At 37.3% G+C, this 26,485-nt stretch overlaps 1 protein-coding gene across 1 annotated transcript in view; it reads right to left on the reverse strand.

The window, feature by feature from the left end:
* Positions 1-885: 885 nt before the first annotated feature.
* The window catches only part of DARS1 (aspartyl-tRNA synthetase 1), an 87,071-nt gene continuing 61,471 nt past the window's right edge, over positions 886-26,485 (reverse strand). The window contains exons 8-16 of the mRNA XM_055262027.2: positions 19,453-19,564; positions 17,852-17,986; positions 15,528-15,675; positions 11,011-11,157; positions 9,239-9,281; positions 6,960-7,040; positions 5,868-5,979; positions 5,625-5,696; positions 886-1,606 (exon numbers count right to left, since the gene is read on the reverse strand). Of these exons, the coding sequence (XP_055118002.1) occupies positions 1,515-1,606; positions 5,625-5,696; positions 5,868-5,979; positions 6,960-7,040; positions 9,239-9,281; positions 11,011-11,157; positions 15,528-15,675; positions 17,852-17,986; positions 19,453-19,564 (942 nt within the window). The 3' untranslated portion in view covers positions 886-1,514. The remainder of the gene's footprint in view (positions 1,607-5,624; positions 5,697-5,867; positions 5,980-6,959; positions 7,041-9,238; positions 9,282-11,010; positions 11,158-15,527; positions 15,676-17,851; positions 17,987-19,452; positions 19,565-26,485) is intronic.

Raw genomic sequence — 26,485 nt, forward strand, 5'->3', positions numbered from 1 at the left:
CTCGGCTCACTGCAAGCTCCGCCTCCCGGGTTCATGCCATTCTCCTGCCTCAGCCTCTCCAAAGATTATATCATTCTAAGACTTTACAAACTTCATTTTGAAACAAGCTATAATTATATGAAATTAAGAACAGCTCTAGGGCCAATATTATTGTACTATTTTAGAGTCTAGCAATTAGACACTATAGAAGAAGATGGATATTTTATTCTTGCTGTGGATTAAATTATGAAATACTTTTGGGATGCCTTCTATATTTAAGGTATTCTGGTAGGATATGAAAGAAAAAAATAAGAACTGAATCTAAACTTTCAAAGACTGCACAATCTAGATGGTAAACACCCCCTTTAACTTTCAAAAATAATGGGCAGATGTTTGTGGTCCAGGGTAACTTCCTAACTTTTTGACCCTCCTATTTTTCTGCATATAATTTTTTCTTCCTGTACAAAAATGTTATGTTTTGTTCCTTCCCAATATTTGTGGTTCATGTAAAATTAACGTTAGCATCAACATTTGTAATAATCTAGAGGGAAAGTGTTTCTAATTGTAATTCTTACACAAAAATTTCTTTTTGATGGATAAGATGGGACTGGATTTTACTTACGTTCACTAAGTATCAGTACCAGTTCCAGTTAAAAATCAAACAAAATTCTGCAATATATTTTAACCCACGTGAAATGAACTCTGTCAACCGACCCAAGCTGTCACCTTTAAGAGCTCTATCCCTACGCCCATCTAAACTAATATCCTGAAATGACTACATGTTGACAACTTATTAGTCTTCATTTATATAAACTAGTTGTGTATTTTTTCTTTTCCCAAATTATAAATGCCTAGCACCACTTATAAAATAAAATGGCCAGAAAGTTACACAAAAACAAACTATAATTAGCTTTAAAATTTTATTGAAATTCAAGTTTAGAATTTAACAAATTAATACAATATTACACTGAATACTTTCTAACCAGTAGTTTAGCTTTACCTAATTTCTAGGCATAACTTTTAAGAACTGATACTTTCTGGTTAATTTTCCAAGATACGCCAATTATACATTCATTAAAATTTCAGATGCTACCTGAATTATTCTTATCCCAATGTCAGAATTTAAAAAAATAAGTTCAAATACTGAAAATCTAAGACATCAACACTGGGGCCCTTGTAATATATAAAAGAAAAAAAATTGTACAATCTTAACTGTTTAAAACTCTTAACGTTTACTGTAGTAACAGAATATGAATTTTTAACATAACCATATGAATTTCTCAAGTATTTCCTACTGATGCATGTCTGAAGTTATAAAAATCTTTTTTAAACGAATCTATACTGAATTACTCCAAAAATAACAGTGATACTTTAGGGCCTTGCAAATTTATTCTAGTGCATATTTTAAGTACCTAAAGTACAGCCTGTGCACTAGCAAGTTACTGAAAAGAGTAAGTGTGGCTTTTTTTTTTTTTTTTTTTGAGGCAGGGTCTTGCTCTGTCATCCACAATGGAGTTAAGTGGCAAAGTGTGAATTTAAGGAGTGAGTCGTTTGGGATCACGAGGGAACATGGAGGTCTGCCGAACATTATGCAATCCCAGAAACAGCATAGTAACTCGTTCCAATCCTGGGGAAGACAAAAATAATGATTAATTCCTTTTTGAAAATCTCTCAGGGTTTTACTTAGAACTACAGACATAAATAAAATTGTTAAACTAAATACTTTTCCTTGTTAGGAAAGAAAATGACTCCTATTATTTTGGGTTTATTTAAAATTGTTTTGAGTATTGATTCAGAATAAAGATGCTACTATAAATGAAAAGGACTAAGTAATATATCCTTAAGTGGTAAGGAGTCTAAAATGTGAACCACAAAAATCTATAAGAATGAACAAAATCTATGATGTAAACAATAAGAAAATTTATAAGCTTGAATGTTTCCAATGATACCACACTTTGATTATACAGCCCAGGCAATGAGGGTGAGAGCCATAAACTTGCTTAAGCAATAATAGAAGTATGAGAAAATTTACTGTTAATTCTATAGACATTTAACATGGTGGACCTTATGATAAAAAGCTCTGGAGTACATTATTATACTAAGTGTTTTGACTGTAAAGAAGAAACTGATTTTTGGAAGGTGGTTAACAAGATTATGGTCCCTCCTTTCAATTGATTCTATGTAGAGATGTGAAAAGAATGAAAAAGCTCTTCAGGTATTGATAAGAAACAAATTACAAGATACATTAAAGTATTTCTTCTCTATCTGGACTCATTAAAAAAATGATACATTAAGTAAAAAATGCAAAGTACTAAATGGTTTATATATAATAGTATGCTGCAATTTGTGTAAAAATATTTAAAGAAATGTGTGTGTCTTTTCGTATATGCAAAGGTATCTTTGCAAAGGTTAAGCTGAAAACTAGAAACAATGCTTTCCCGTAGGGAGGCGAATACGCACTATTCTTTTTCCTCCTCCAATTAAAAAAATAGTGTTAAAATACGTATAACATAAAATCTACCATCTGAACCATTTCTAAGTGTCCAGTTTAGTAGTGCCAAATACACTCACAGCGTTGTGCAATCATCACTGTCATTCATCTCCATGTCTTAAAAAAAATAATGTTTAAGGCCAGGTGCTGTGGCTGACGCTTGTAATCCCAGCACTTTGGGAGGCCGAGGCGGGCGGATCACGAGGTCAGGAGATTGAGACCACGGTGAAACCCCGTCTCTACTAAAAATACAAAAAAATTAGCCGGGCGTGGTGGCGGGCGCCTGTAGTCCCAGCTACTCGGAGAGGCTGAGGCAGGAGAATGGCGTGAACCTGGGAGGCAGAGCTTGCAGTGAGCCGAGATTGCGCCACTGCACTCCAGCCTGGGTGACAGAGCGAGACTCCGTCTCAAGAAAAAAAAAAAAATCGTGTTTATATCCAAAGGAATGGGACTGCTGGGTCAAATGGTATTTCCAGTTCTAAATCTTTGAGGAATTGCCATACTGTCTTCCACAATGGTTGAATTAATTTAAAATTCCCACCAACAGTGTAAATGCATTCCTATTTCTCTGCAACCTTGTCAGCATCTGTTGTTTCTCGACTTTTTAACAATCGCCATTCTGACTGGCGGGAGATGGTATCTCATTGTGGTTTTGATTTGCATTTCTCTAATAATCAGTGATGTTGAGCTTTTCTTCATATGTTTGTTGGCTCATAAATGTCTTCTTTTGAGAAGTGTCTATTCATGTCCTTTGCCCACTTTTTAATGGGGTTGTTTGTTTTGCTTTTTTCTTGAAAATTTGTTTAAGTCCCTTGTGGATTTTGAGTAATAAAGATACATGCACGTGTATGTTCATTGCAGCACTATTCACAATAGCAAAGACATGGGATCAACCCAAATGCCCATCAATGATAGACTGGATAAAGTAAATGTAGTACATATATACCATGGAATACTATGCAGCCATAAAAAGGAGCGAGATCATGTCCTTTGCAGGGACGTGGATGAAGCTGGAAGCCATTATCCTCAGTAAACTAACGCAGGAACAGAAAACTAAACACTACATGTTCTCACTTATAAGTGGGAGCTGAACAATGAAAACACATGGACACAAGGAGGGGAACACACACTGGGGCCTGTCGGGAGGGTGGGGTAGGGGACAGCATTAGGAAAAAGAGCAATGCATGCAGGGCTTAATACCTAGGTGATGGGTTGACAGATGCAGCAAGCCCCCATGGCACATGTTTACCTATGTAACAAACCTGCACATCCTGCACATGTATCCCAGAACTTAAAAAAACAAAAAACCATATGTAATGACCTTAACCGGTGCTATTTTTAAAATTCTGCCCAGCTTTATTGAGTTATAATTGACAAAAATTGTATGTATTTACAGTGTATGATGTGACACTCTGATACACTGTGAAATGATTAAATCAAGCTAATTAACACATCTATCATCTTGCATACCTATATTTTTTGTGGAGAGAACATTTAAAATCTACTCTTTTAGCAATTTTCAAGCACACGTTATTACATGTAGTCACAATGTGGAACAATGGATCTCCAGAACTTAATCATCCTAACTCAATCTTTATCAGCTTTGACCATCTGCTCCCCATTCCAATAACCATTCTACTCTGTCTATGGGTTCAACTTTTAAAAGGTACCATATATATGTGAGATCACACAGTATTTGTCTTTCTGTGCCTGAGTTGCTAATTTGTTTAGCATGATGTCCTCTATGTTCATCCACATTGCTACAAATGACAGGATTTCCTTCTTTTTTAAGGCAGAGTGTTATTTCACTATATAGATAAAATAGGTTTGAGTATTCCTAATATGAAAATCCAAAATGCTCCAAAATCTGAGACTTTTTGAGTGCCAACATGATACTCAAAAACATAAACAAAAAAACCAAAAATGCTCATTGGAGCATTTCAGATTTCTAGATTTGGCATGTTCAACCAGTAAGCACAATGCAAATATGATTAACACCTGAAAAAAATCCAAAATCAGACAGACTTCTGGTCCCAAGCATTTTGGATAAGGGATACTCAATCTATACTTTCTTTATCCATTCATCCACTGATGGACACTAAGGTCATTTCTATATCTTGGCTATTGTAAATAATGCTGCATTGAACATGAGCGTGCACAAATCTCTTCAACATGCTGATTTCATTTCCCTTGGTATATAAGACCAGAAATGGAGTTCCTGAATCATATGGTAATTCTCTTTGTAATGTCCAGAAGAATCTCCATCCTGTTTTTCATAATGGCTGTACCAATTTTACATTCCCATCAACTATTTACAAACAAGGATTCCCTTTTCTCCACATCCTTACGAACAATTATCCATTATCTTTTTACTAACAGCCAGAGGTGTGAGATCTCATTGAGGTTTTAATTTATATTTCCCTAATGTTGAGTGATGCTGAGCGTTTTTTCATATACCTATTGGCCATTTATATGTAGGTTTTACATTTAGGCCTTTGATCCATTTTGGGTTAATTTTTGTATATGATGTTAGGTAAGGGTCTAATTTCAATCTTCTGCAAATGGACATTAGTTTTCTCTGTACCATCTGTTGAAAAAACTGTCCCTTGACCAATTTTAATTTGAAAATTTTTTAAGTACATTTTGTATTTTCCAAAAAACCCCAAAATAAACAACAAATAAAAACTTCAATGAAACTATACATTCAAAAAAATTTTTAAGAGTGTTTGATATGGACATCCAAAGATGAGTTAAATATTTACCCATTTTAAATTGCAGAGCAGTCCCTTACATATACTGTAGAAGTGTTCTTAAAGTCAATCAAGTGCTACATCTCAATAAAAACACTTAGCAGCTCTTTGAGGTATTTTAAGGTAGAGCTTTAATTTGTGCTAATGCGAATGAACTCACAGCAGCAGAGAGAAAACAGGATACTCCACTTACAAGACATCTGGCTTCTAAACTCTTAAGAGAAAAAAATGGCTAGAACTTTATGACAATAATATTTTATAACACACAAATTAGCTATTTATTTTCTTTCTTGGAAATCAAATTTTCACTTACGTCGTAATTCACTTTTAAAAATTCTTGTAATTCAAATTTGTATTATACTTAGAACTTATGAACTTATTTGTAAGCAATAACAGAATATTACCAATGCCTCCACCAGCATGAGGAGGGGCTCCAAAGCGGAAGGAATCAATGTAAGCCTTAATTTTCTCCAAATCTGCAAAAAGACACAAAACCAAATATAATTTATCATCTTATTTATCTTAAAAGATCACAAAAGCAATGACTGTTCAATGGAGATTTTTAAAAAGACTGAGAAGTCTTTTAAATGTTTACAATGTATTATTTTCAGAATATACACTCTCCTAAATTATTTTAAGTTGTTTACCAATTCCATGATGTAAAGCTCTCTCTGTTAGCAGCTGAGGATCATGTATTCTTTGAGCTCCTGACAATATTTCTTCTCCTCTCATGAACATATCGTAAGAGTTGGACTGCTTCTGCAAGAGAAAAACAACACTCCTCAAGTGACTACCATCCTACTTCTATTACATATATACGGAAAAAAATCTCTGCTGCATGAAGAGCAAGTTCATTTTTTCCTACAATTAACAATGCAACCTTGTTCTCTAAAGTAGAATTAAACTACTGAGGGCTGAATAACTTTTTCTTTGTTTATATCAGATTTTGTGCTCTCCTCCCACACCCCCCAATAACAAATCAGAGCACCACATCTAATTTTTAAGAAGTAGTGCTGATCCTTATTTCACTTTATCATCTGAGATGTTTTTAAGCATGGTATGATTTTGGGGTGACTTTTGGAACTCCAAGTTATCAACAGGTGTGAGTCTTTAAATTATTATTATTTTTACTTTAATCCCCTGTCTTTCAACAAACCAGTGGTTCCCAAAGTGTGATTCCTGGACCAGTAGCTTCAGTATTACCAGAAATTTGTTAGTTGGGGCCTGCAAATTATCAGGCTCCCATTCCCGAGCAACTAATGAGAAATTCTGCCTCAGCAACTGGTGTTTTAAAAAGCCCTTCAGGTGATTCTGATGCATGGTAAAGTTTAGAAACCACTAAAATGGAAAAACGGTAAAAGACCGTAAGACATTATTTAGATTATTAACTCCCAGGATACAAGTGAATTCCCAGTTTAAGGTCAATGACAGGATGATTTGCTAAAGTATGCAAATCTAGTAGTACTATTTATAATTTACATAGTCTTTCTCCCTCATAAATCTTCAGAAAAATGACCAAGGAAAATGATTTTAACATAGGTTTTTAAAACTAATTTTCTAGAATATTCAAATTTTACAATATCATTTTGACCAGTGGTGACAGACATCAGTGGTAATACGTATGTCTATCAAAACTGCAAATTATTAATGAAAACCATGATCCCCATTATACAATCTGACAGTGACAATAAAATTTCCCTTCTGCCCCAAAATGGGTTACTTAAAACCAAATTACTTACGGGATTTCTTGGGTCAGGCATGGTATAGAAAGGTCTTACAGCCAATGGATATTTATCAAGAATATAAAAATCTGTATCATACTATAAAAAGAATAAATGCAATTAAAATACATTTTAAAAAAGTAAGATGGCTAACATTTTGGTAATTAACTTTTTTTTTTTTTTGAGACGGAGTGTCGCTCTGTCGCCCAGGCTGGAGTGCAGTGGCGCGATCTCGGCTCACTGCAAGCTCCGCCTCCTGGGTTCATGCCATTCTCCTGCCTCAGCCTCTCCGAGTAGCTGGGACTACAGGCGCCCACCACCATGCCCGGCTAATTTTTTTGTATTTTTAGTAGAGATGGGGTTTCACCGTGGTCTCGATCTCCTGACCTCGTGATCCGCCTGCCTCGGCCTCCCAAAGTGCTGGGATTACAAGCGTGAGCCACTGCACCCGGCCAGTAACTAACTTTTTTATACAAAAATTTTGGTTCTTCATAATTACTCTAATTATATTGTATATACAATAAATATCTTGCTTTTTTTCAAGTAACATTTTTATCCTATAGCATTTTGCCATGGTGTCATAAATTCTTGTAATACCTAATTTTCAGGCATTACTTACTATCCATAGTTTTTAAATTTTTTTTTCTTTAAGAGATGGGGTCTTGCTCTGTTGCTTAGGCTTGAGTGCATGATGAGATCATGGCTTAAGCAGGAGCCTGGCTAATTTTTAAAATTTTTTGTAGAGATGGAATCTCGCTATGTTTGCCCAGGCTGGTCTGGAACTCCTGGCCTCAAATGATCCTCCTACCTTGGCCTCCCAAAGTGCTAGAATTACAGGCATGAGCCACAGTGCCAGGCCTACCGTTTAAATATTCATTTTTTTTTGTTTTTTTTGAACATGTAAGTCCTTTCTAATTTCTCCCCCATTCTAAATTATGCTTTGATAAACATCTTTGATTTTTACTTTTTTCTTTGTTATTCTAGTTCATCTAGTCATTCTGATGCATTTTATAATGAAAAAAATTATCTCAAATCCTTTTGGTTGTTATAGAAACTGTATTTAAAGTCTATGAATTATTTTGGGAAATTTGACGTATCTTACAGTATTCATCATTGAAAAACATGGATTATCTTCCCAAGAATTTAAATTTTTATCTAGATATATATACATGAGATTTTGGTAGTTTTCTTCAAATGAATGCTACAACTGAAAGAAATACATGACATTAACTTGAAATTACGACTTTTTTTTAGAGAATGCTTACTATGTGACCTAGATTTAATTAAAAATAAATAAATTACATTTGAGGGCCAGGCGCGGTGGCTCATGCCTGTAATCCCAGCACTTTGCGAGGCCAAGGTAGGTGAATCACCTGAGGTCAGGAGTTCGAGACCAGCCTGGCCAACATGGTGAAACCCCATCTCTACTAAAAATACAAAAAATTAGCTGGGTGTGGTGGTGGGCGCCTATAATCCCAGCTACTCGGGAGGCTGAGGCAGAAGAATCACTTGAACCCAGGGGGTGGAGGTTGCAGTCAGCCAAGATAGCGCCATTGCACTCCAGCCTGGGCAACAAGAGCAAAACTCCGTCTCAAAAAAAAAAAAAAATTACATTTCAACAGTTTTTGACTTTCAACATTTTTGATAAAACTTGAGATGAGGATGTTAACAGCTGACAAACTGAAATTGGCTCTGCTGAAACAGCATTTTAAAGGTATAAACCGAATATTGTATGACTTCAGAAATATCAGTTCTCTAGTCTAACAGTTTCAACTGCAACCAGTAGGAGGAGCCCAAGGACTAATTTTCCTTTTCATTATATCTTAAAATTTTTAAAAAGATGATACTAAGTTTAGCTTTTATCCTCTTTGGAGTCTTCGTTTTAGAAAATGAGATTGCAAAGTAGCTATTACATAAGAGGCAGAGAGGAAGCTCACTCATCTTTAAGTCTCATAAGACAGCAGGGGTACACAGGGAAGATCATTTCTAAATAATTTCAAATAATTTGGAGGTCATTTCCAACTAATCCGACATAGGTATCACTTTTAGAGACACCTCAGAACAACTTCGTAGAAATATTAAATACTGAGTTAATCAGATCATCTGGGAGAAAGGCAGGCTGTCTGAATATTTCTCAATTTTCTAAGAAAAACATTTTTTAATGTTGTCCTTCTTCAGTTTTCATTTATTCCAGAATCACACCATTCTAGGAAGCTCAGACCCCTTTGCAATTGTTTTTAGTCCCAAGAGACATTTCAGAATTAGAAAAAGAAATCCAGCATATACAAGAATCCTACCTTTTCCTTTACCAAATGACCCAACAGCTTTTCATTGGGTGTGCTGAAAAAGAAACGTGAAATCAGTGTTTGAAGATCAAATGGCAACTTAAAAACGTTAATAAGGAACTTCTTCTATTTGAGTTTCTCAAGGGATTACAAAATTTGGCCAAAACACGCAGTTGTCTATTCTGCTCTTTTTTTAAAAGGCAAGTACTATTGAAAATCACTTACGAGTATACCTTGGTACAGTGACTCAGTGCTTAGTAGATGCTGCTCAACTATTTAATTAAAGCAATAAACAGAATATAGCAATTCATTGATTCAGAAATATCATGGATGAAGTAATTTCCTACAATTACACATAATAAAAGTTCGCTATACTAATATGGGCTAGTCTTGCCATGAAATAATCTTCCCTTTTTGGTACTCTTTATCAATGGTTTATGAAATAAAAATTAGTATTATCCAAGGTTTTAAAAGTGTTTATATAAACATGTTACATTTCTATAGCCAAGAGGTAGCTACTTTAGCTTCTATCTTATGTAAAAGCAATTTCTAAAATACTTAAAAAAATACTACCCAAGCTTATAGGATTTTCATTTTGCCTTAAAATGTCATCTAGCAATGCAGGCAATGTTTAAAGCCATATATATATTTTTTGTTAAACAAAAATAAAGGGTTTTGGGTGAATTGTTTTTTGAGAAACCCTAAAAGGTGACAATAATCATTTCCTTTCCCTCCTAAATACATATGTATTGTGATGGTTTAAAGGAATCATTGAAGGAAGTCTTGAATAAAATATAAGTAGATAGAAATTTTCAACCTTTACATGTTTTGTTTATTTATTTTTCACAGACAGGCTTTCACTCTATCACCCAGGCTAGATAGAGTACAGTGGCATGATCATAGGTTACTACAGCCTCGATAATCCTGGGCACAAGTGATCCAATTGCCTCAGCCTCCGGAGTAGTTGGGACTACAGGTGTGTGCCACCATGTTCAGCTAAATTTTTAATTTTTTTGTAGAGACAGCATCTCTCTGTGTTGTCCAGGCTGGTCCCGAAATCCTGGCCTCAAATGATCCTCCTACCTTGGCTTCTCAAAGTACTGGGATTACAGGCATGAGCCACCATGCCCAGCCTCAATCTTTATTAAACTGCATAATTTGTTTCAAAATTGTAAGTCGTATGATCTAAATTTAGATAATACTATACCAAATACTATATATAATATAGTATGTATGATACTATATAAACAATATTGACTTCTATGACTTTTGGATGTTAACAGTTTATACCCCGATCCTGTGTGGGGATGGATTTAGACTGTTGTCTACCTTCTCTAATACCACTAATTTGGAAAGAGAAGTAACATATTAGAAGATAAAATCACAGGCAAAACTCTCTATACTCTTTAAAGAGTTACAAACATGAGGGAAAATAAGAGAAAATGGTGTTTATAAACAAAATTATGAAAACTTAGGCAAACTATAGTAAACATTTTTATTTCAGATCACACATTATATAAAAGAGCATCATACTGTATACCAAAGTTAATAAAATATAAGTGTATTAGGTGAAAAAAATCATTTATTAATATTTTCATTTTCTCTTATCTTAAACCAAATTACTAGGTTTTAAAAATCACAAAGACAACTTGGAGGACAGGTCAATAGGTGCAGCAAACCACCATGGCACATGTATACCTTTGTAACAAACCTGCACGTTCTGCACATGGATCCTGGAACTTAAGTAAAAAAAAAAACAAACAGAAAAATCCACAAAGACAAACCTCAGATCGTCTTCATCTCCCATTTCGACTCCAGCTTCCCTAAGCATAGCCAATGCTTCACAATATTCTAGTCTTAGAGTTGGCTCCAAAAATTTGAATGGCTCACATGGGAACTGTTTATTCACCGTTTGAATTTCAGTCTGAAACCTATTTGCAGAATGATTTAGTTAATAAAATGTATGAGATAAATGGTTCCCCCACAAGAGGTCACTGTGGCAATATACAAAAATCAATCTTTGAATCAGTATATACACCAGGAAAAGCATTATCAAATTATTAAAAAATAAAATTTAAATACTTCAAATATTTAACACCATTTTTCAATCTCGTTTTTGTAACCACAGTAACATCAAAGGATTAAAAATTTTCTTTATAATTCATATCAGTTAATATGGTTAGAAACATAAAATGCCCATTTTATGAAGTATTACAAAAATCTGACTTTTTAATCTTTAACAATTCTTGTTATCACTGAGGAAGACCAAATTAATGAGTATTTGTCTTATCTTCCCCCATCAGTATTACACTGTATGTTCAGGGGAGTGCCAATTTCTTTCCCATTTTGATAATCTCTATAGTACAATGCCTACCCTACATATACAGAAGGTACAGGACAATGTTTACCGCACTGAGCTGAATTTCTGCTATGGAAGACAATATTTTATTGAGATTTAAAAAGTCTATTTTTGGCCGGGTGCAGAGGCTTACACCTGTAATCCCAGCACTTTGGGAGGTGGATCACTTGAGGTCAGGAGTTCAAGACCAGTCTGGCCAACATGGTGAAACCCCATCTCTACTAAAACTACAAAAATTATTTGGGTGTGGTCGGGAGGCTGAGGCAGGAGAACTGTTTGAGCCTGGGCAGTGAATGTTGCAGTGAGCCAAGATCGGCCATTGCCCTCCAGTCTGGGCGACAGAGCAAGACTCCACTCAAAAAAAGAAAAAAAGAAGTCTATTTTTGCTGGAGTATTTATGTATTAAATGATGGCTGGGATTTGCTTCAAAATAATAGTGAATGAGGGAAATGGGTAAACAAAATTGGCCACAGGTTGACAAGGACTGAAACTGGCTGATGAGTTCATGGGGGCTCATTAGACTACTGCACATCCTTTCGTATGTGTTTGAAATTTTTCCATAATTAACAGACTTGAAAAAAGTATGTTTTTATTCTATATACAGAAAAAAAGTATGTTTGTATTTTATATATAGAATTCTTTAACTAGAATTTACATTCTATTTTTATTTTTTTTTATTTCTGAGACAGGGTCCCACTCTGTTGCTCAGGCTGGAGCACAGTGGTGCAATCTTGGCTCACCACAACCTCGGCCTTCTGGGCTTAATCAATCCTCCCACCTCAAGCCTCCTGAGTAGCTGGGACTACAGGTATGTGCCACTATGACTGGCTAATTTTTTGTTACTTTTTGTAGAGATGGGGTTTCACCATGTTGCCCAGGCTGGTCTTGAACTCCTAGGCTCAAGCAATCTGCCCGTCTCGGCCTCCCAAAGTGTTAGGATTACAGATGTGCACCATGCCTGGCCTAGAATTTATGTTCTCAAAATTAAAACACTACCATTTCTTGGTCTTACAGGCTTTCATGGGAATAATAAAGCTTAGCCATTGATTTATGAAAATCTTGATGTAAGAAGGGTTAGAAAGACCCCATAATTGATTTTTTTTAATTTATCTTTTATTTTTTTAGACGGAGTCTTGCTCCGTTGTCCAGGCTGGAGCGCAGTGGAGCTGTCTCGGCTCACTGCAACCTCTGCCTGCCGGGTTCAAGCAATTCTCCTGCCTCAGCCTCCCAAGTAGCTGGGACTACAAGCGTGTGCCACCATGACTGGCTAATTTTTTGTATTTTTAGTAGAGGTGGGGTTTCACCATGCTGGCCAGTCTGGTCTCAAACCTGACCTCCTGATCTGCCCACCTCGGCCTCCCAAAGTGCTGGGATTACAGGCGTGAGCCACTGAGCCCAGCCCCCAATTGATTTTTAAATAGCTTTTCTTTGCTTTATATATCAACTCCCATTCATCATGTCTATCAATGGTAGTACAAAAATATGACTATCAATACTTTAAAATACATTTATATATGTATTTTATACACATATACATATTTGGATATATATATGATACATATACATACAATATAATACAAATACATTTGTATATGTATTTTTCTATGAGAGGTAAATACTAATAATAAACATGACAGGAACATGACACAGGTCAGACAACCCAATAAACAAGTGACACCAAAACTTAAAATTCCTAAATGACTTGAAGAACATACAAAGAAGGCTTTTATTTTCAAATTGCCACCTTAACTCTACTGAAAAAGTTCAGCAGTAATGGCGTTTGAGTCTAATTTGTAAGCAGAGATTTGATTAATCCCAAGGACTCAAATTCATGCTTGGTCTGTTATAAAAATCAAAGTGGAAATGTCAAACTCTATTATTTAATAGAGAAGCTATCAGTATTTTTAAAAAATGAGTTTCTGAAACTTTCTTGAATTATAAATGTGAACAGACAATGAGAAAAGCTGTGTGTGTTCCTTCATTGTAGTTCTAAAATATATTTCGTTTTATAACGAAAATGTTATCAGTTGTTCCATGAACCATTGAAAATTGATTAAAATAAACTGCATCAAAATGTTTTAGAGAACAAAGATATAAAAAGAAAAAGGCTGTCTGCAATTAACTAGCCATCAAAGGTACAAAGCTGCAGAGAATGCCTGGAAATACTGGCACTTATGCTACAGTATTCTTAAGATCAGTGATTAATTTCTACATTTTATTTATTTATTTTTTTGAGACAGAGTCTTGCTCTGTTGCCCAGGCTGGAGTGCAGTGGCGTGATCCAGCTCACTGCAACCTCCGCCTCCTGGGTTCAAGTGATTCCCCTGCCTCAGCCTCCCAAGTAGTTGGGATTACAGGCACGTTCCACCACGCCCGGCTAATTTTTGTATTTTTAGTAGAGATGGGGTTTTGCTAATTTGGCTGGGTCGGTCTTGAACTTCTGACCTCAAGTGATCCACCCGCCTCGGCCTCCCAAAGTGCTGGGATTACAGGCGTGAGCCACCTTGCCTGGCCAATTTCTACATTCTTAAACATACTCATTAGCCTTGCAATGCAGTAAATAAAATTCGTATTTTTGAACTCTTTTAAAATACCAATGAAACATATCAAATACATCAACAAGGAATAGTTGAATTGCTGGTCTTCAAATAAAATTTTAAATATGATCTTCTGTCAGTTATTAAAATGCTAGCTTAGACTATTATAGCTTACCTAATACTTGAAATATAGTCACAAATAAAGAGGGAAATATAGAGACTTTCTTAATCAACTTGACTCGCTTCTATTTTCTTTTCCTATTTTCTCCATGTTAAACATCATCATAAGTAAACAACTTTCAATGACCTTTAAAGGGAAGAGCTCTTTGCTAGTTTAGAGGGTGTAGGTGAAGTGGACATTCTACATAATTCAATTTTCTGAACATCTAGAACACATGTAATATTTCTGTAAATGTTAATTCATCAGATCCAAATAGGTTTAAACATCCCTTCTGTCTACTAGTTTCTAATCTTTTCTGAGCACTCAATGTAAATATAAATTGATTTAAGAATTAACCATATTTGACCAGGCTTAATTTACATGTCAACAGATTCAGTTGACTGAAGGAACTTTTCGCCTCTCAGGTGGGTAATAATGCTATTTCCACTTAATGGCTGAGGAAACTGAGGCACAGAGTTAAATAACCTGCACAAGGCCCACACAGAGAAGCAGCAGAGCTGGGATTTGAACTCAGGCTATCTGGATGTTGCTGAATCCAACCTCTTACGCACTACCTTCATACTATTTCACAAATAATAAACTGTTAAAAGTAACACATGCTGTATTTCTTGAGACATTCGGGACGTCAGTATAAAGGAAACAAAAACAACAACAAAATACAGTTGGATTGTTCACAATGTGGTAAATTTACTAACAAAATAGAGGTTAATTAGTTGAGCCCCCAAATGATTTGGATCCAGAAGCAGTATTCTGAGTGTAGATTTTTCCAACCAATTAAATAGATCATCTAACTGATAAATCTTTATATATATGTTCATAGAAACTTAAGTTTGTATGTTTAAATTGAAGAATTTTTTTTTTTTTTTTTTGAAACAGAGTCTCGCTGTCGCCCAGGCTGGAGTGCAGTGGCGCGATCTCGGCTCACTGCAAGCTCCGCCCCCCAGGGTTCACGCCATTCTCCTGCCTCAGCCTCCCGCACAGCTGGGACTACAGGAGCCCACCACCTCGCCCGGCTAATTTTTTTTTTTGTATTTTTAGTAGAGATGGGTTTCGCCGTGTCAGCCAGGATGGTCTCGATCTCCTGACCTCGTGATCCACCCACCTCGGCCTCCCAAAGTGCTGGGATTACAGGCGTGAGCCACCGCGCCCGGCCTGAAGATTTTTTTTTTAAAGATCCCAAACATTTGAAATTAAGTCCATCTAGGTGCATAAAATACTTCTTACCTTTCTTGAAGTCCTTTGAATATCTGTACCATGGTGTCAGCAATTTCTTCCATAACTTCGTGGTAATGGTAATTAAAAGCCATTTCAATGTCCAAACCAACAAACTCAGTTAGATGTCTATGGGTATTAGAGTCTTCCGCTCTGAATACTGTGAAGTTAATAAAAGAAATAGAGAGCAAATACTGTTTTCAATTTTGGATAAATTGGGATTTAAATACAAAATTTTATCTAGTTGGATTCCAGTGGTATTATTTTCATATTACAGGGCTGGAAGGACCTCTGATGAACCATCTGTTTGAGCATTCTCTTGGACAGCAAGTTCATTACAAACTCCTACGGTCATGCAATAAAAGCCGTACCAAATGTAAATTAATAAGAGAGGTTCACGAGAACCCTGGGGGAATGCAAGAGCCTGAGGTGTCTTCTCAATATTTAAAAATACATTCAATTATGACCAAGATAGTGAGTTCTTCTCAATTTTATTAAAACCTGACTCAAACTAAGTGAAACTCTACAAATAAAGTAACATACATATTCCATTTGACTACAGTAGTCATTTATAGGAATATTCGTGATGTGAAAGATGACTCGAGCTACAGTCAGGAAGACTGGACAGGAGGAAAAGGCACTGAGGATATTAAGAGCCATTAGCTCAGTCCAACTAATATCCAGTCCAGCCTTAATATCCTCAGTGCCTTTTCCTACTGTCCAGTCTTTTTGACTCTAGCTCGACTCACCTTTCACATCACTAATATTCCTATAATACATCCTTGCTCAGAAACTTAACAATGGTTCCCAAATGACTACTGTAGTAAGACATAACATGACAAAAAAACCCTAAAACCTTTATGCTTTCATAAGTTTATCCTAACCTATATTTCTCACTTCTTAATAGTTAACTTGTCTTATTTTTGTTTTCTTGTGTAATTCTTGCTCTTTACTTACTCTGCTTCCTGTCTAGAATGCCATCTCTGTTGTCTATATATCCTACTTTGCCCTTAAAGCAAATCTCAGTTTGAATTTTCTTTTATGGTGACTTTAGCAAACTCCATTTTCTCTCTTTTTACACTTACTATTTATACTACATAATTAACACCCATTTGCTGATTGTATAGGACAATCTGATTATTTGTTGTGAAAATTATTTGATTATTCCCTATGACTGTGATATGTATGTATGTCTTAGTCTTGTTAGCAGGCACAATATTGATTCTCTTATCACTCAAAGCATGGTCTGGAAATGAGCAGCATCAACAATACCCAGGAACTTGTGAGAACTGCAGAATCTCAGACCTCTCCCCAGATTTACTGATCAGAATCTGCATTTTAACAAGATCTCCAGGTAATCTGTGTGCATATTAACATTTGAGAAGTGCTGGCTGGTTCTTCTTTTATGTACATGGTACCTAGCACAAGGTTATATAAGCAGCAGGTGTTCAACAAATAACTAGTTAATAAATTCAGAAAATTAAGACCCTTAATGATCTTGCCAGTTTCTCTATTAGCAAGTATTTAATTTTTATTAAGGAATCAAAAAACATATATAAAATAACTTGGTAAGTGTTAAAGTAACGCTGGCTTTTCACTTACAATTAGCTTCAAAAAAGAATCTGCCACATGATTACGTGCCTGTGCTTGACTTTTAGCAAACATTTCTTAAAGACCATATTAATATAATTTATTAAATATAAGATATTTGTTAGTAGTTTCTAATGGACATCAGCACATTACCAATAGTAAAGACAATACAAACAAAATAGTGAAACAGAACAGCTCTGGAATAAAATTAATAGCAAATTAGACAGAGGTACACTGTAAACTTACAGGAGTAAGAAGTTATAAAGGACAAAAACATATATTACTTTGACCACTGCAACTACCTGCTCTTTACTGCTGATAGGGAGCTGAAAAGAGTCCAAATGGGAGCTAATTCTGTTCTAACTGCACTGAGGTATATTAAAACATATACTTAGGTATATTTCAGATGGTATATATTTTCAAAAAATGCATTTTTAAAATGACATTCTCAAGATAAAAATTTTCTTCAGCACTCCTGTAAGAATACGTATGCTTATAATTGTATTCACACGGAATGTTGCTCAACTGTTTAAAGTACTATTGACCATATTATTATTATTATTACTTTTAGGAAAATGTCTACCCAAATATATTATCTCTAACTCAAAGCCTAGCATTTGTGTAGTCAGCAGATAAAATAATTTAAGCTTTCAAAGTGTCTGTACATTATATAAGTAAAATGTTTCTAAAATTGTAACTACTGCATAATTAATGAACTTGGATAAACATAACTGCCAAAATCTTACCTGGTCCAATACAGAAAACCTTCTCAAAATCAGCACAAATGCACATTTGCTTATATAGCTGTGGGGACTGAGCCAGGTATGCATTATTTTTAAAATATGACACAGTAAAAACATTGGCTCCTCCTTCACTGGCAGCTGAAAGGTAAACATTTATATTATTATAATCAATTGTAAGCTTATCAATGCAAACTTCTAGTTAAAAAGTTTATACTCAGGTAGCTCACTTTAAGAAAAACTGGAAAATGAAAAATTGTGGCTAAATCATAGTCTATATACATTGTCTTCTATATGATTCTAAATAGTTTATATTTAAACCAGACTTACTTCTTTGGCTATGCTTTTATTTCACTTCTGTGGATATATATGCTCCCTTTCTGCATCAATTTCAAAACTATTAAAGCCCCTTTGGAGTTGTAAAAATTTTTTTTTTAAATGAAAAAAGATATTCTTCATCATTTTTCCTTTTTTAAAAAAATTTCCCCAGGAGCTGGAATAATCATTTTTCTTTTCTTTTCTTTTTTTGAGATGGAGTCTTGCTCTGTCACCCAGGCTAGAATGCCGAGGCACGATCTCGGCTCACTGCAACCTCCGCCTCCCAGGTTCAAGCGATTCTCCTGCCTCAGCCTCCCAAGTAGCTGGGACTACAGGCGTCTACCACCGCGCCCGGCTAGTTTTTGTATTTTTAGTACAGACGGGGTTTCATCATTTTGACCAGGCTGGTCTCGAACTCCTGACCTTGTGATCCACCCGCCTTGGCTTCCCAAACTCCTGGGATTACAGGCATGAGCCACTGTGCCCAGCCTGGAATAATCATTTTTCTAATTATTAAGAATGCAATGTTCAATTTTGAATTTGTAACAAAATGCCATTTGTAACACACTTTCTAGTGTTAAACAAATCTAAAAACGGTAAAATGATTAAGACAAGATTCTCATACAAGAATAAGAATTAGCCAGGCGTCGTGGCTCACATCTGTAATCCCAGCACTCTGGGAGGCCGAGGCAGATGGATCACCTCAGGTTGGGAGTTCGAGACCAGCCTGACCAACATGGAGAAACCCTGTGTCTACTAAAAATACAAAATTGGCTGGGCGTGGTGGCGCACGCTTGTAATCCCAGCTACTCACGGGGCTGAGGCAGGAGAATCGCTTGAACTCGGGAAGTGGAGGTTCAGTGAGCCAAATTCACAACACTGCACTCCAGCCTGGGCAACAAGAATTAAGGAAATTTTCCCATCATTAGTATTTACTGATTTTACAATGTAGTTTATACAAAACAAAACTGCAATACTAATTTCAAAAGAAATCTATATAATGAAAGTAGTTCCTGGTATAACTTCTGTAACAAGAATCTTGCTTTGTGTGTTACTGCCTCACATTACAATCATTATCACAAAATGACTCTTGGAATAAGAAAATGTACTTATTAAAGTTGGTGATATATGATTGTTGCTATATAAGATGGTCTTCAAAATAGTAGTCTCATGGCAATAAACATTAATGGACACTCGGGATTCTCAAGTTAAAAATTTTATTAATATAAAGCAACTCTGGGGAGAGCAAATTTATTTTTAAAAATTAAGACAAGTATTTTGAAGCATACCTGAAATAATTTTAGGAGTTTGGATTTCCACAAAACCTTTGTTAATTAAAGTTTCTCGGAAGAGATGGCAGATGCCAGATTGGAGACGGAAGACTGCCTGACTAGTTGATGTCTAGAAGACAGTAATAAAATCTAATTAAATCAATGTAGTTAATTACTAAGCACTAACTCTGTGGGCTAGGCACTATGGAAACCTAACAATTCTTGCTTTCAACACTTTTAAATTCTAATAATTGGAGAGAAGACAAAAGGACACAAATAAATACAAGGCAAAAAGGCATGCTGGAATATAATGGCTATATATGATCATATAAAGGTATTTCACCAGAAACGCTTAGTGAGCAGATGTTTTAATTTGTAGGAATTCCATAAAAGAAAAATGTTTCTTAACAATTAGTGAAACAACTTACTTGTGAATGGTCTTACTGTTTTTTTTTAAAGGCAACCCATAAAGTGAGACATAGCAATGTTTGTGCAGCATACTATTGTTCTAAGTAAGCTTTTGGTACTTGACAATAAATAAATAAAAACCATGTATTTTTATTTTAACCATTACAACAATACAATTGCAGATACTTGTGTATTTGTTCAATTAGATTAAGAAATTAAAAAGAAAAAAAATACAATAAAAGGGGTAGGCATCCCATGACACTGATTTCCAACGTGGTACATAAAACAACAGTAGCACTCCAACTGTGCAGCACAGTTACCTGTTCTTTCTATTCTCTCTCTTCCCTCCTTTCTCAGTTTCTCTGGTCCTCCTATTTTACTTTTAGCCTCAATCAGTTGTGATGATGACCAGAAAGCTCTAGAGGTAATTATCTCTACTTTAGACTAACTTTTGTCCACTTCTCTGGTCAAAAGAAGTGACTTCTTATCTTTAGGTCTTGGCTTATTACATTTCTAAAAAATAGCTATCCTATGGCTAGGTAGGTGTTTAGTAAAACATGTGACCTCAAACCACTAAGTTAGCTGTGAATAACTGAGTTAGGTGAAGAAGGTGTCTTCTTAGTCTCATTACAAGAATTTCAATTACTTCTCCTATATCAAAGGGCTCACTCCTTCTGCATTTACACAGTAGTACCCTGTGAAAACACTGTTAATAATGGAATGATTACATTTCTTTCACTCTAAAGAATGATATTTAAATAATCTTGAATTTCTGCAGATCAGATAAAAACATTCATGTAAACTGGTCATATTTAAGTAACATTATTTTATAACTTACATACAAAGTTACAAATCAATAGTTTCTCATAAAACAATGAAAACCATTTCAAAGGTCTTTATAATTTATTAGATTGGCCGGGCGCGGTGGCTCACGCCTGTAATCCCAGCTCTCAGGGAGGCAAGAGGCGGGAGGATAGCTTGAGCCCAGGAGTTCGAGACCTGCCTGGGCAATATAGCGAGACCCCGTTCTCCCGAAAAAGAAAAAAAAAAAAAAAAAAAACAATTTATTAGATTATTTACTTACTCATTTTCAAGATGTCTACATTTAAACTACAGAAAAAGACTTGCGTTTTTTTCACATTATGTGGTTTAGTGAAACATTTGGTTCATCCAATCAAAACAAATGGCATTATCTTCTGCTTTCAAAAACCTAGTGACCTATTTAGCAAAAAGCTGTTTCACTGTTACTGACAAATGTACAGAGATGTATTTCACTTCAGAATATATTCTATAAGAGGGTCACTGAATACATTTTATTGCCGCTTGTCCCTTGGCTAGTTCAACTAAACTTGGCTCACTGCAACCTCCACCTCCTGGGTTCAAGTGATTCTCCTGCCTCAGCCTCCTGAGTAGCTAGGATTATAGGTGCCCGTCACCATGCCCAGCTAATTTTTGTATTTTTAGTAGAGACTGGGTTTCACCATGTTGGCCAGGCTGGTCTTGAACCCCTGACCTCAGGCGATCTGCTCATCACGGCCTCCCAAAGTGCTGGGATTACAGCTGTGAGCCACGACGCCTGCCTAAACTCACTTCAGCATCTTGCTAAATGGAAATTAAACTTATGAACTGGTTGTCATAGATTATTTAATATGAATTGAAATTTCACCAATTATGTTTTTAAAAAACTGTACTTCTTCACTTCCTGATTGTACAAACAACTATGTTAATGTGTAACATTTATGGGGAAAATGGATCTGTCATATATAAGAAAAATGATTTTTTTCTCATTAGTTTCTTCAAGGCACTTGCTAATAGGAAGACAGGCACCTACTTGATTAGACAGTGAACAGTTATTCACATGACAATTCTAATACATCCTAATTTCCACCTAGCATTTACATACTGGAGAATATTTTCTAGCAGATTCCAGCTTTTAAATGGTTTAATTTGAAAACCACCAATCACAGGGGTAGATGGGAAAAGAATTAAACAAAAAGGAATTACTAAATATAAGATGTTCTTTAAAAGTAAATAACAAGGAAGAAAAACAAATATTTCAAAATAAATCTTCAACTATTTTGATTATGTATCTTACTAGCAAGAATACCCATTACTGCAAAGAGAATCACATTGTGCGAGCGAATTCAGACTAGCTATCTCTGCTAGTTGGAACAAGACAAAGAGGTAAGATTAGTATCCTGTAAACTCTCTGACTTTGCTCAGAGGAAAATAATGTCCTCAGGCCCAGGTTAGTCAGTTAATTTAGTAGAGGAAGAGTACTAAGCAGACTACATCAGAGTCTGAGAAACTTTTTGTACCTACTGCTGGGTTGTCTTTCTACACTTATTCCTCTTTCAAAAAGCATTATCATTACATGAGAGAACAACACAATATAGTTAAAATAAGAAATGGTAATGGTATTTTTTCCTCTCCTGATCAAAACAAGACACTCTGGGTAGAACACATCTAAAGAGAAACAAAATCAATTTTTTATAGACTCATTTTAAAACTGTTTCCCTATTACATACTGATTACTACAACTGACTTCTACACGTGTGTAAGAATTTGATGGTTAAGGTAAAAATCAACAATGATACAACTTATCAGTAAGATTACAGAGTGTATATAACAAAAGAAAAGTATGTTTAATAGGATAATTATATATTAAATCTATCTCAAATTAAATGCTTCTAAAATATAGTACATAAAATGAATGCAACATATGTTAATTTCAATGCAAATATATAACAACCTTATTTTCAATTGCCAAGGAATGTACAAATACTTTATATATTTAATTTATCATTACTATACTTACCCTTACCTTAAGATACCTAAATGAACAGGAAAAAGGCTTTCTTTATCATTTACGTTATAAACCATACTAATAATATTAGTTTCCTTAATGTTTACATCTAAAAATTGTTTTGGGTCAAACAAATATTTTCATGATTCCATAATATGTAAAAAAAAATAGTACTTCCTCCTCACTCATTAAACAAATATTTATTATATGCCTCCTGGTACTGGGCTAGGTGTTAGACGATAACAGTGATTACAGAGGGCATGAGGTAGAAGATAAACTAAATAGAAAGCAGAAAACTAATTTTTCTACACTTAAAAAAATTAATTTTAGAAAAACAAAACGAAAAACTCAGTCCTTGAACTTTAGTTCTAAAAAAGCTTGACATTCTTATATTAAAATAGTATTTTTAAATTCTATAGCGAACTTCCCAAAAGTATGGTTGTTAAAATTAAAACACTGCTATTCTGTATTACGTGAAAGATCTGAAATAAGGGGAAAAACAATATTCTGCATTTATAGAATTCCTTTCCCTGAGGTCCTCATAGCACTAGGAAGCAAAATTATATCTTTTGTGGAGAAGAGAGGTAGGTACATGAAGAGAAGTAAGAGTGTTGAAAGAATTCCTATAGGAGACAAAAATTCAAACAAACCCAAACTTTATAAGGCACTCTTTAATAGTACTTAGCGCCTTACAATCCTCACAACAAATTACTTCCATGTTGTATTAGACTTGTAGCTTTTAAAAATACCTATTTAAGTTATCATCTTAGTTAAGATACCCACTATATCTTTTGCTTTTAATGGCTGCAGAGAATTCCTGTTTATTTATGGTTTATCAGGTTACAGAGACACTACTGTGAAGCTGGACTAGGGGTCAGGAGAGATAGTAGAAAAGGAAGTGGGAAAGACATTTCTAAAATGATATCTGATTTAATTCCAAAGGGAACTATTATTTTAAAAAATCAGATTTATGTAGAACTTTTTTTTTTTTTTTTTGAGACAGAGGCTTACTCTGTTGCCCAGGCTGGAGTGCAGTGGTATGATTTCAGCTCACTGCAACCTCTGCCTCCGGGATTCAAGCGAATCTCCTGCTTCAGCCTCCTGAGTAGCTGGGACTACAGGCACATGCCACCACGCCTGGCTAATTTTTTTGTATTTTTAGTAGAGACGGGGTTTCACCACGTTGGCCAGGCTGGTCTTGAACTCCTGACCTCAAGTGATCCACCCACTTCAGCCTCCCAAAGTGCTGGGATTACAGGCATGAGATACTACGCCTGGCCAGATTTATGTAGAATTTCTTTTTCCTTTTTTCTTTTTGAAATGGAATTTCTTTCTTGTCGCCCAGGCTAGAGTGCAATGGCGTGATCTTGGATCACTGCCAACCTCTGCCTCCTGGGTTCAAGCGATTCTCCTGCCTCAGCCTCCCAAGTAGCTGGGATTACAGGTGCCTGCCACAATGCCTGGCTAATTTTTGTATTTTAAGTAGAGATGGGGTTTCATCATGTTGGCCAGGCTGGTCTTGAATTCCTGACCTTAAGTGATTCACTGCGCTCGGCCAGAATTACATAGAATTTCTAATCGAACAAAAGTAATATCTGTGAGAAAGAATCTGAGCTGTCTGCAATTGCTATTACATTACATATAATAACAATTCCAACAGGGGTATTCCAGCTGTGTGTTCAGGTTAACTCTGTGTCAAGACATTCCAACACATATCCATTCATTCTAACGTATGACAAAAACACTAGCAGATCAAGTACGTATGTCCTATGGAGGGACCCTGTGATCCATAGCAGTGCTGAGCATCCTTAAAATGTTTTTCTAATTGATGCATTGGTCTTGAGGTCAACAGTTATGACATCCCTGAGGATACCTCCCCTTGACTATTTCAGACTGTCCAGATCTACTTTCAAAGAACTCCTATAGCTGTGGTGATCAAACACCTATCATTTTCATGGCAGCCCCGAGTTCCCAATTTTCTGCCCACTGCTGACACAAACCAGCATTTCTTAAACTTGTCTTTTGCCTTCTTCTATCATTTCTGTCATACTGGGTATCTCTCGTACTAGTACTTAATATTTTCCTTTAAATCACATTTTAAAACTTAACTAATTCTAAGCAATAATATCCATGAAAACATGGATTTTATTTGCTGGTTATATTGTATAGCTATTAAAATAAAAAATGTTCATCTGTTTAACACCCAGAAATCACTGTGTACCTCCAGTGGTAAAGGTATCATACTTGGGAAAACACTGCAAAACCACTGAAATGTCATATAAGTTTCAATATATTGGCATCAAAACTATATTGCCAGGATAATCTCTTACACTACAAAATTACAAAACTTCTCTTAAACAGTTGATATTTTAATTTTTAGTTTGGAAAATATGTATAGAAAGTAATGAGTCTTCCTTCCTCCCTCCCCTCCCTCCCTCCTTCCCTCTCTCTCTCTCTCTCTCTCTCTCTCTTTCTTTCTTTCCCTCTGTGGCCCAGGCTGCAATCTACTCGGCTTCCTGCTGTCCGCGCCGCGGACTGCCTTTTCTCCTTTCGCTGCAGGCACGCGTTCGCCATCTTGGCCTCGCTGGTCGCCAGCTCCAACGCCGAGTGCTCTGCCCGCCTCAGCCTCCCGAGGTACTGGGATTGCAGACGGAGTCTCGCTCACCCAGTGCTCGGTGTTGCCCCGGCTGGAGTGCGGTGGCGTGGTCTGGCCTCGCGGCAGCCTCCGCCCCCCAGCCGCCTGCCTTGGCCTACCAGGGTGCTGGGATTGCAGCCCCTGCCCAGCCGCCGCCCCATCTGGGAGATGGGGAGCGTCTCTGCCCGGCCACCCATCGTCTGGGAAGTGAGGAGCGCCTCTGCCCGGCCACCCATCGTCTGGGAAGTGAGGAGCGCCTCTGCCCGGCCACCCCGTCTGGGAAGTGGGGAGCGCCTCTGCCCGGCTGCCCCGTCTGGGAGGTGAGGAGCGCCTCTGCCCGGCCACCCATCGTCTGGGAAGTGAGGAGCGCCTCTGCCCGGCCACCCATCGTCTGGGAAGTGAGGAGCGCCTCTGCCCGGCCACCCATCGTCTGGGAAGTGAGGAGCGCCTCTGCCCGGCCACCCATCGTCTGGGAGGTGAGGAGCGCCTCTGCCCGGCCGCCCCGTCCGGGAAGAAGTGAGGAGCGCCTCTGCCCGGCCGCCCCGTCCGGGAAGAAGTGAGGAGCGCCTCTGCCCGGGCACCGTCTGGGAAGAAGTGAGGAGCACCTCTGCCCGGCCGCCCCGTCCGGGAAGAAGTGAGGAGCGCCTCTGCCCGGCCGCCCCATCAGGGAAGAAGTGAAGAGCGCCTCTGCCCGGCCACCACGTCCGGGAAGAAGTGAGGAGCGCCTCTGCCCGGCCGCCCCGTCTGGGAAGTGAGGAGCGCCTCTGCCCGGCCGCCCCGTCCGGGAAGAAATGAGGGGCGCCTCTGCCCGGGCGCCCCGTCCGGGAAGAAGTGAGGAGCGCCTCTGCCCGGCCGCCCCATCCGGGAAGAAGTGAGGAGCGCCTCTGCCCGGCCGCCCCGTCTGGGAGGTGAGGAGCGCCTCTGCCCGGCCACCCATCGTCTGGGAGGTGAGGAGCGCCTCTGCCCGGCCACCCATCGTCTGGGAGGTGAGGAGCGCCTCTGCCCGGCCACCCATCGTCTGGGAAGTGAGGAGCGCCTCTGCCCGGCCACCCATCGTCTGGGAGGTGAGGAGCGCCTCTGCCCGGCTGCCCCGTCCGGGAGGAAGGGAGGAGCGCCTCTGCCCGGGCGCCCCGTCCGGGAAGAAGTGAGGAGCGCCTCTGCCCGGCCGCCCCGTCCGGGAAGAAGTGAGGAGCGCCTCTGCC

This window comes from Symphalangus syndactylus, chromosome 22 (genome assembly GCF_028878055.3).
Source record: "Symphalangus syndactylus isolate Jambi chromosome 22, NHGRI_mSymSyn1-v2.1_pri, whole genome shotgun sequence".
Lineage (NCBI taxonomy): Eukaryota > Metazoa > Chordata > Mammalia > Primates > Hylobatidae > Symphalangus > Symphalangus syndactylus.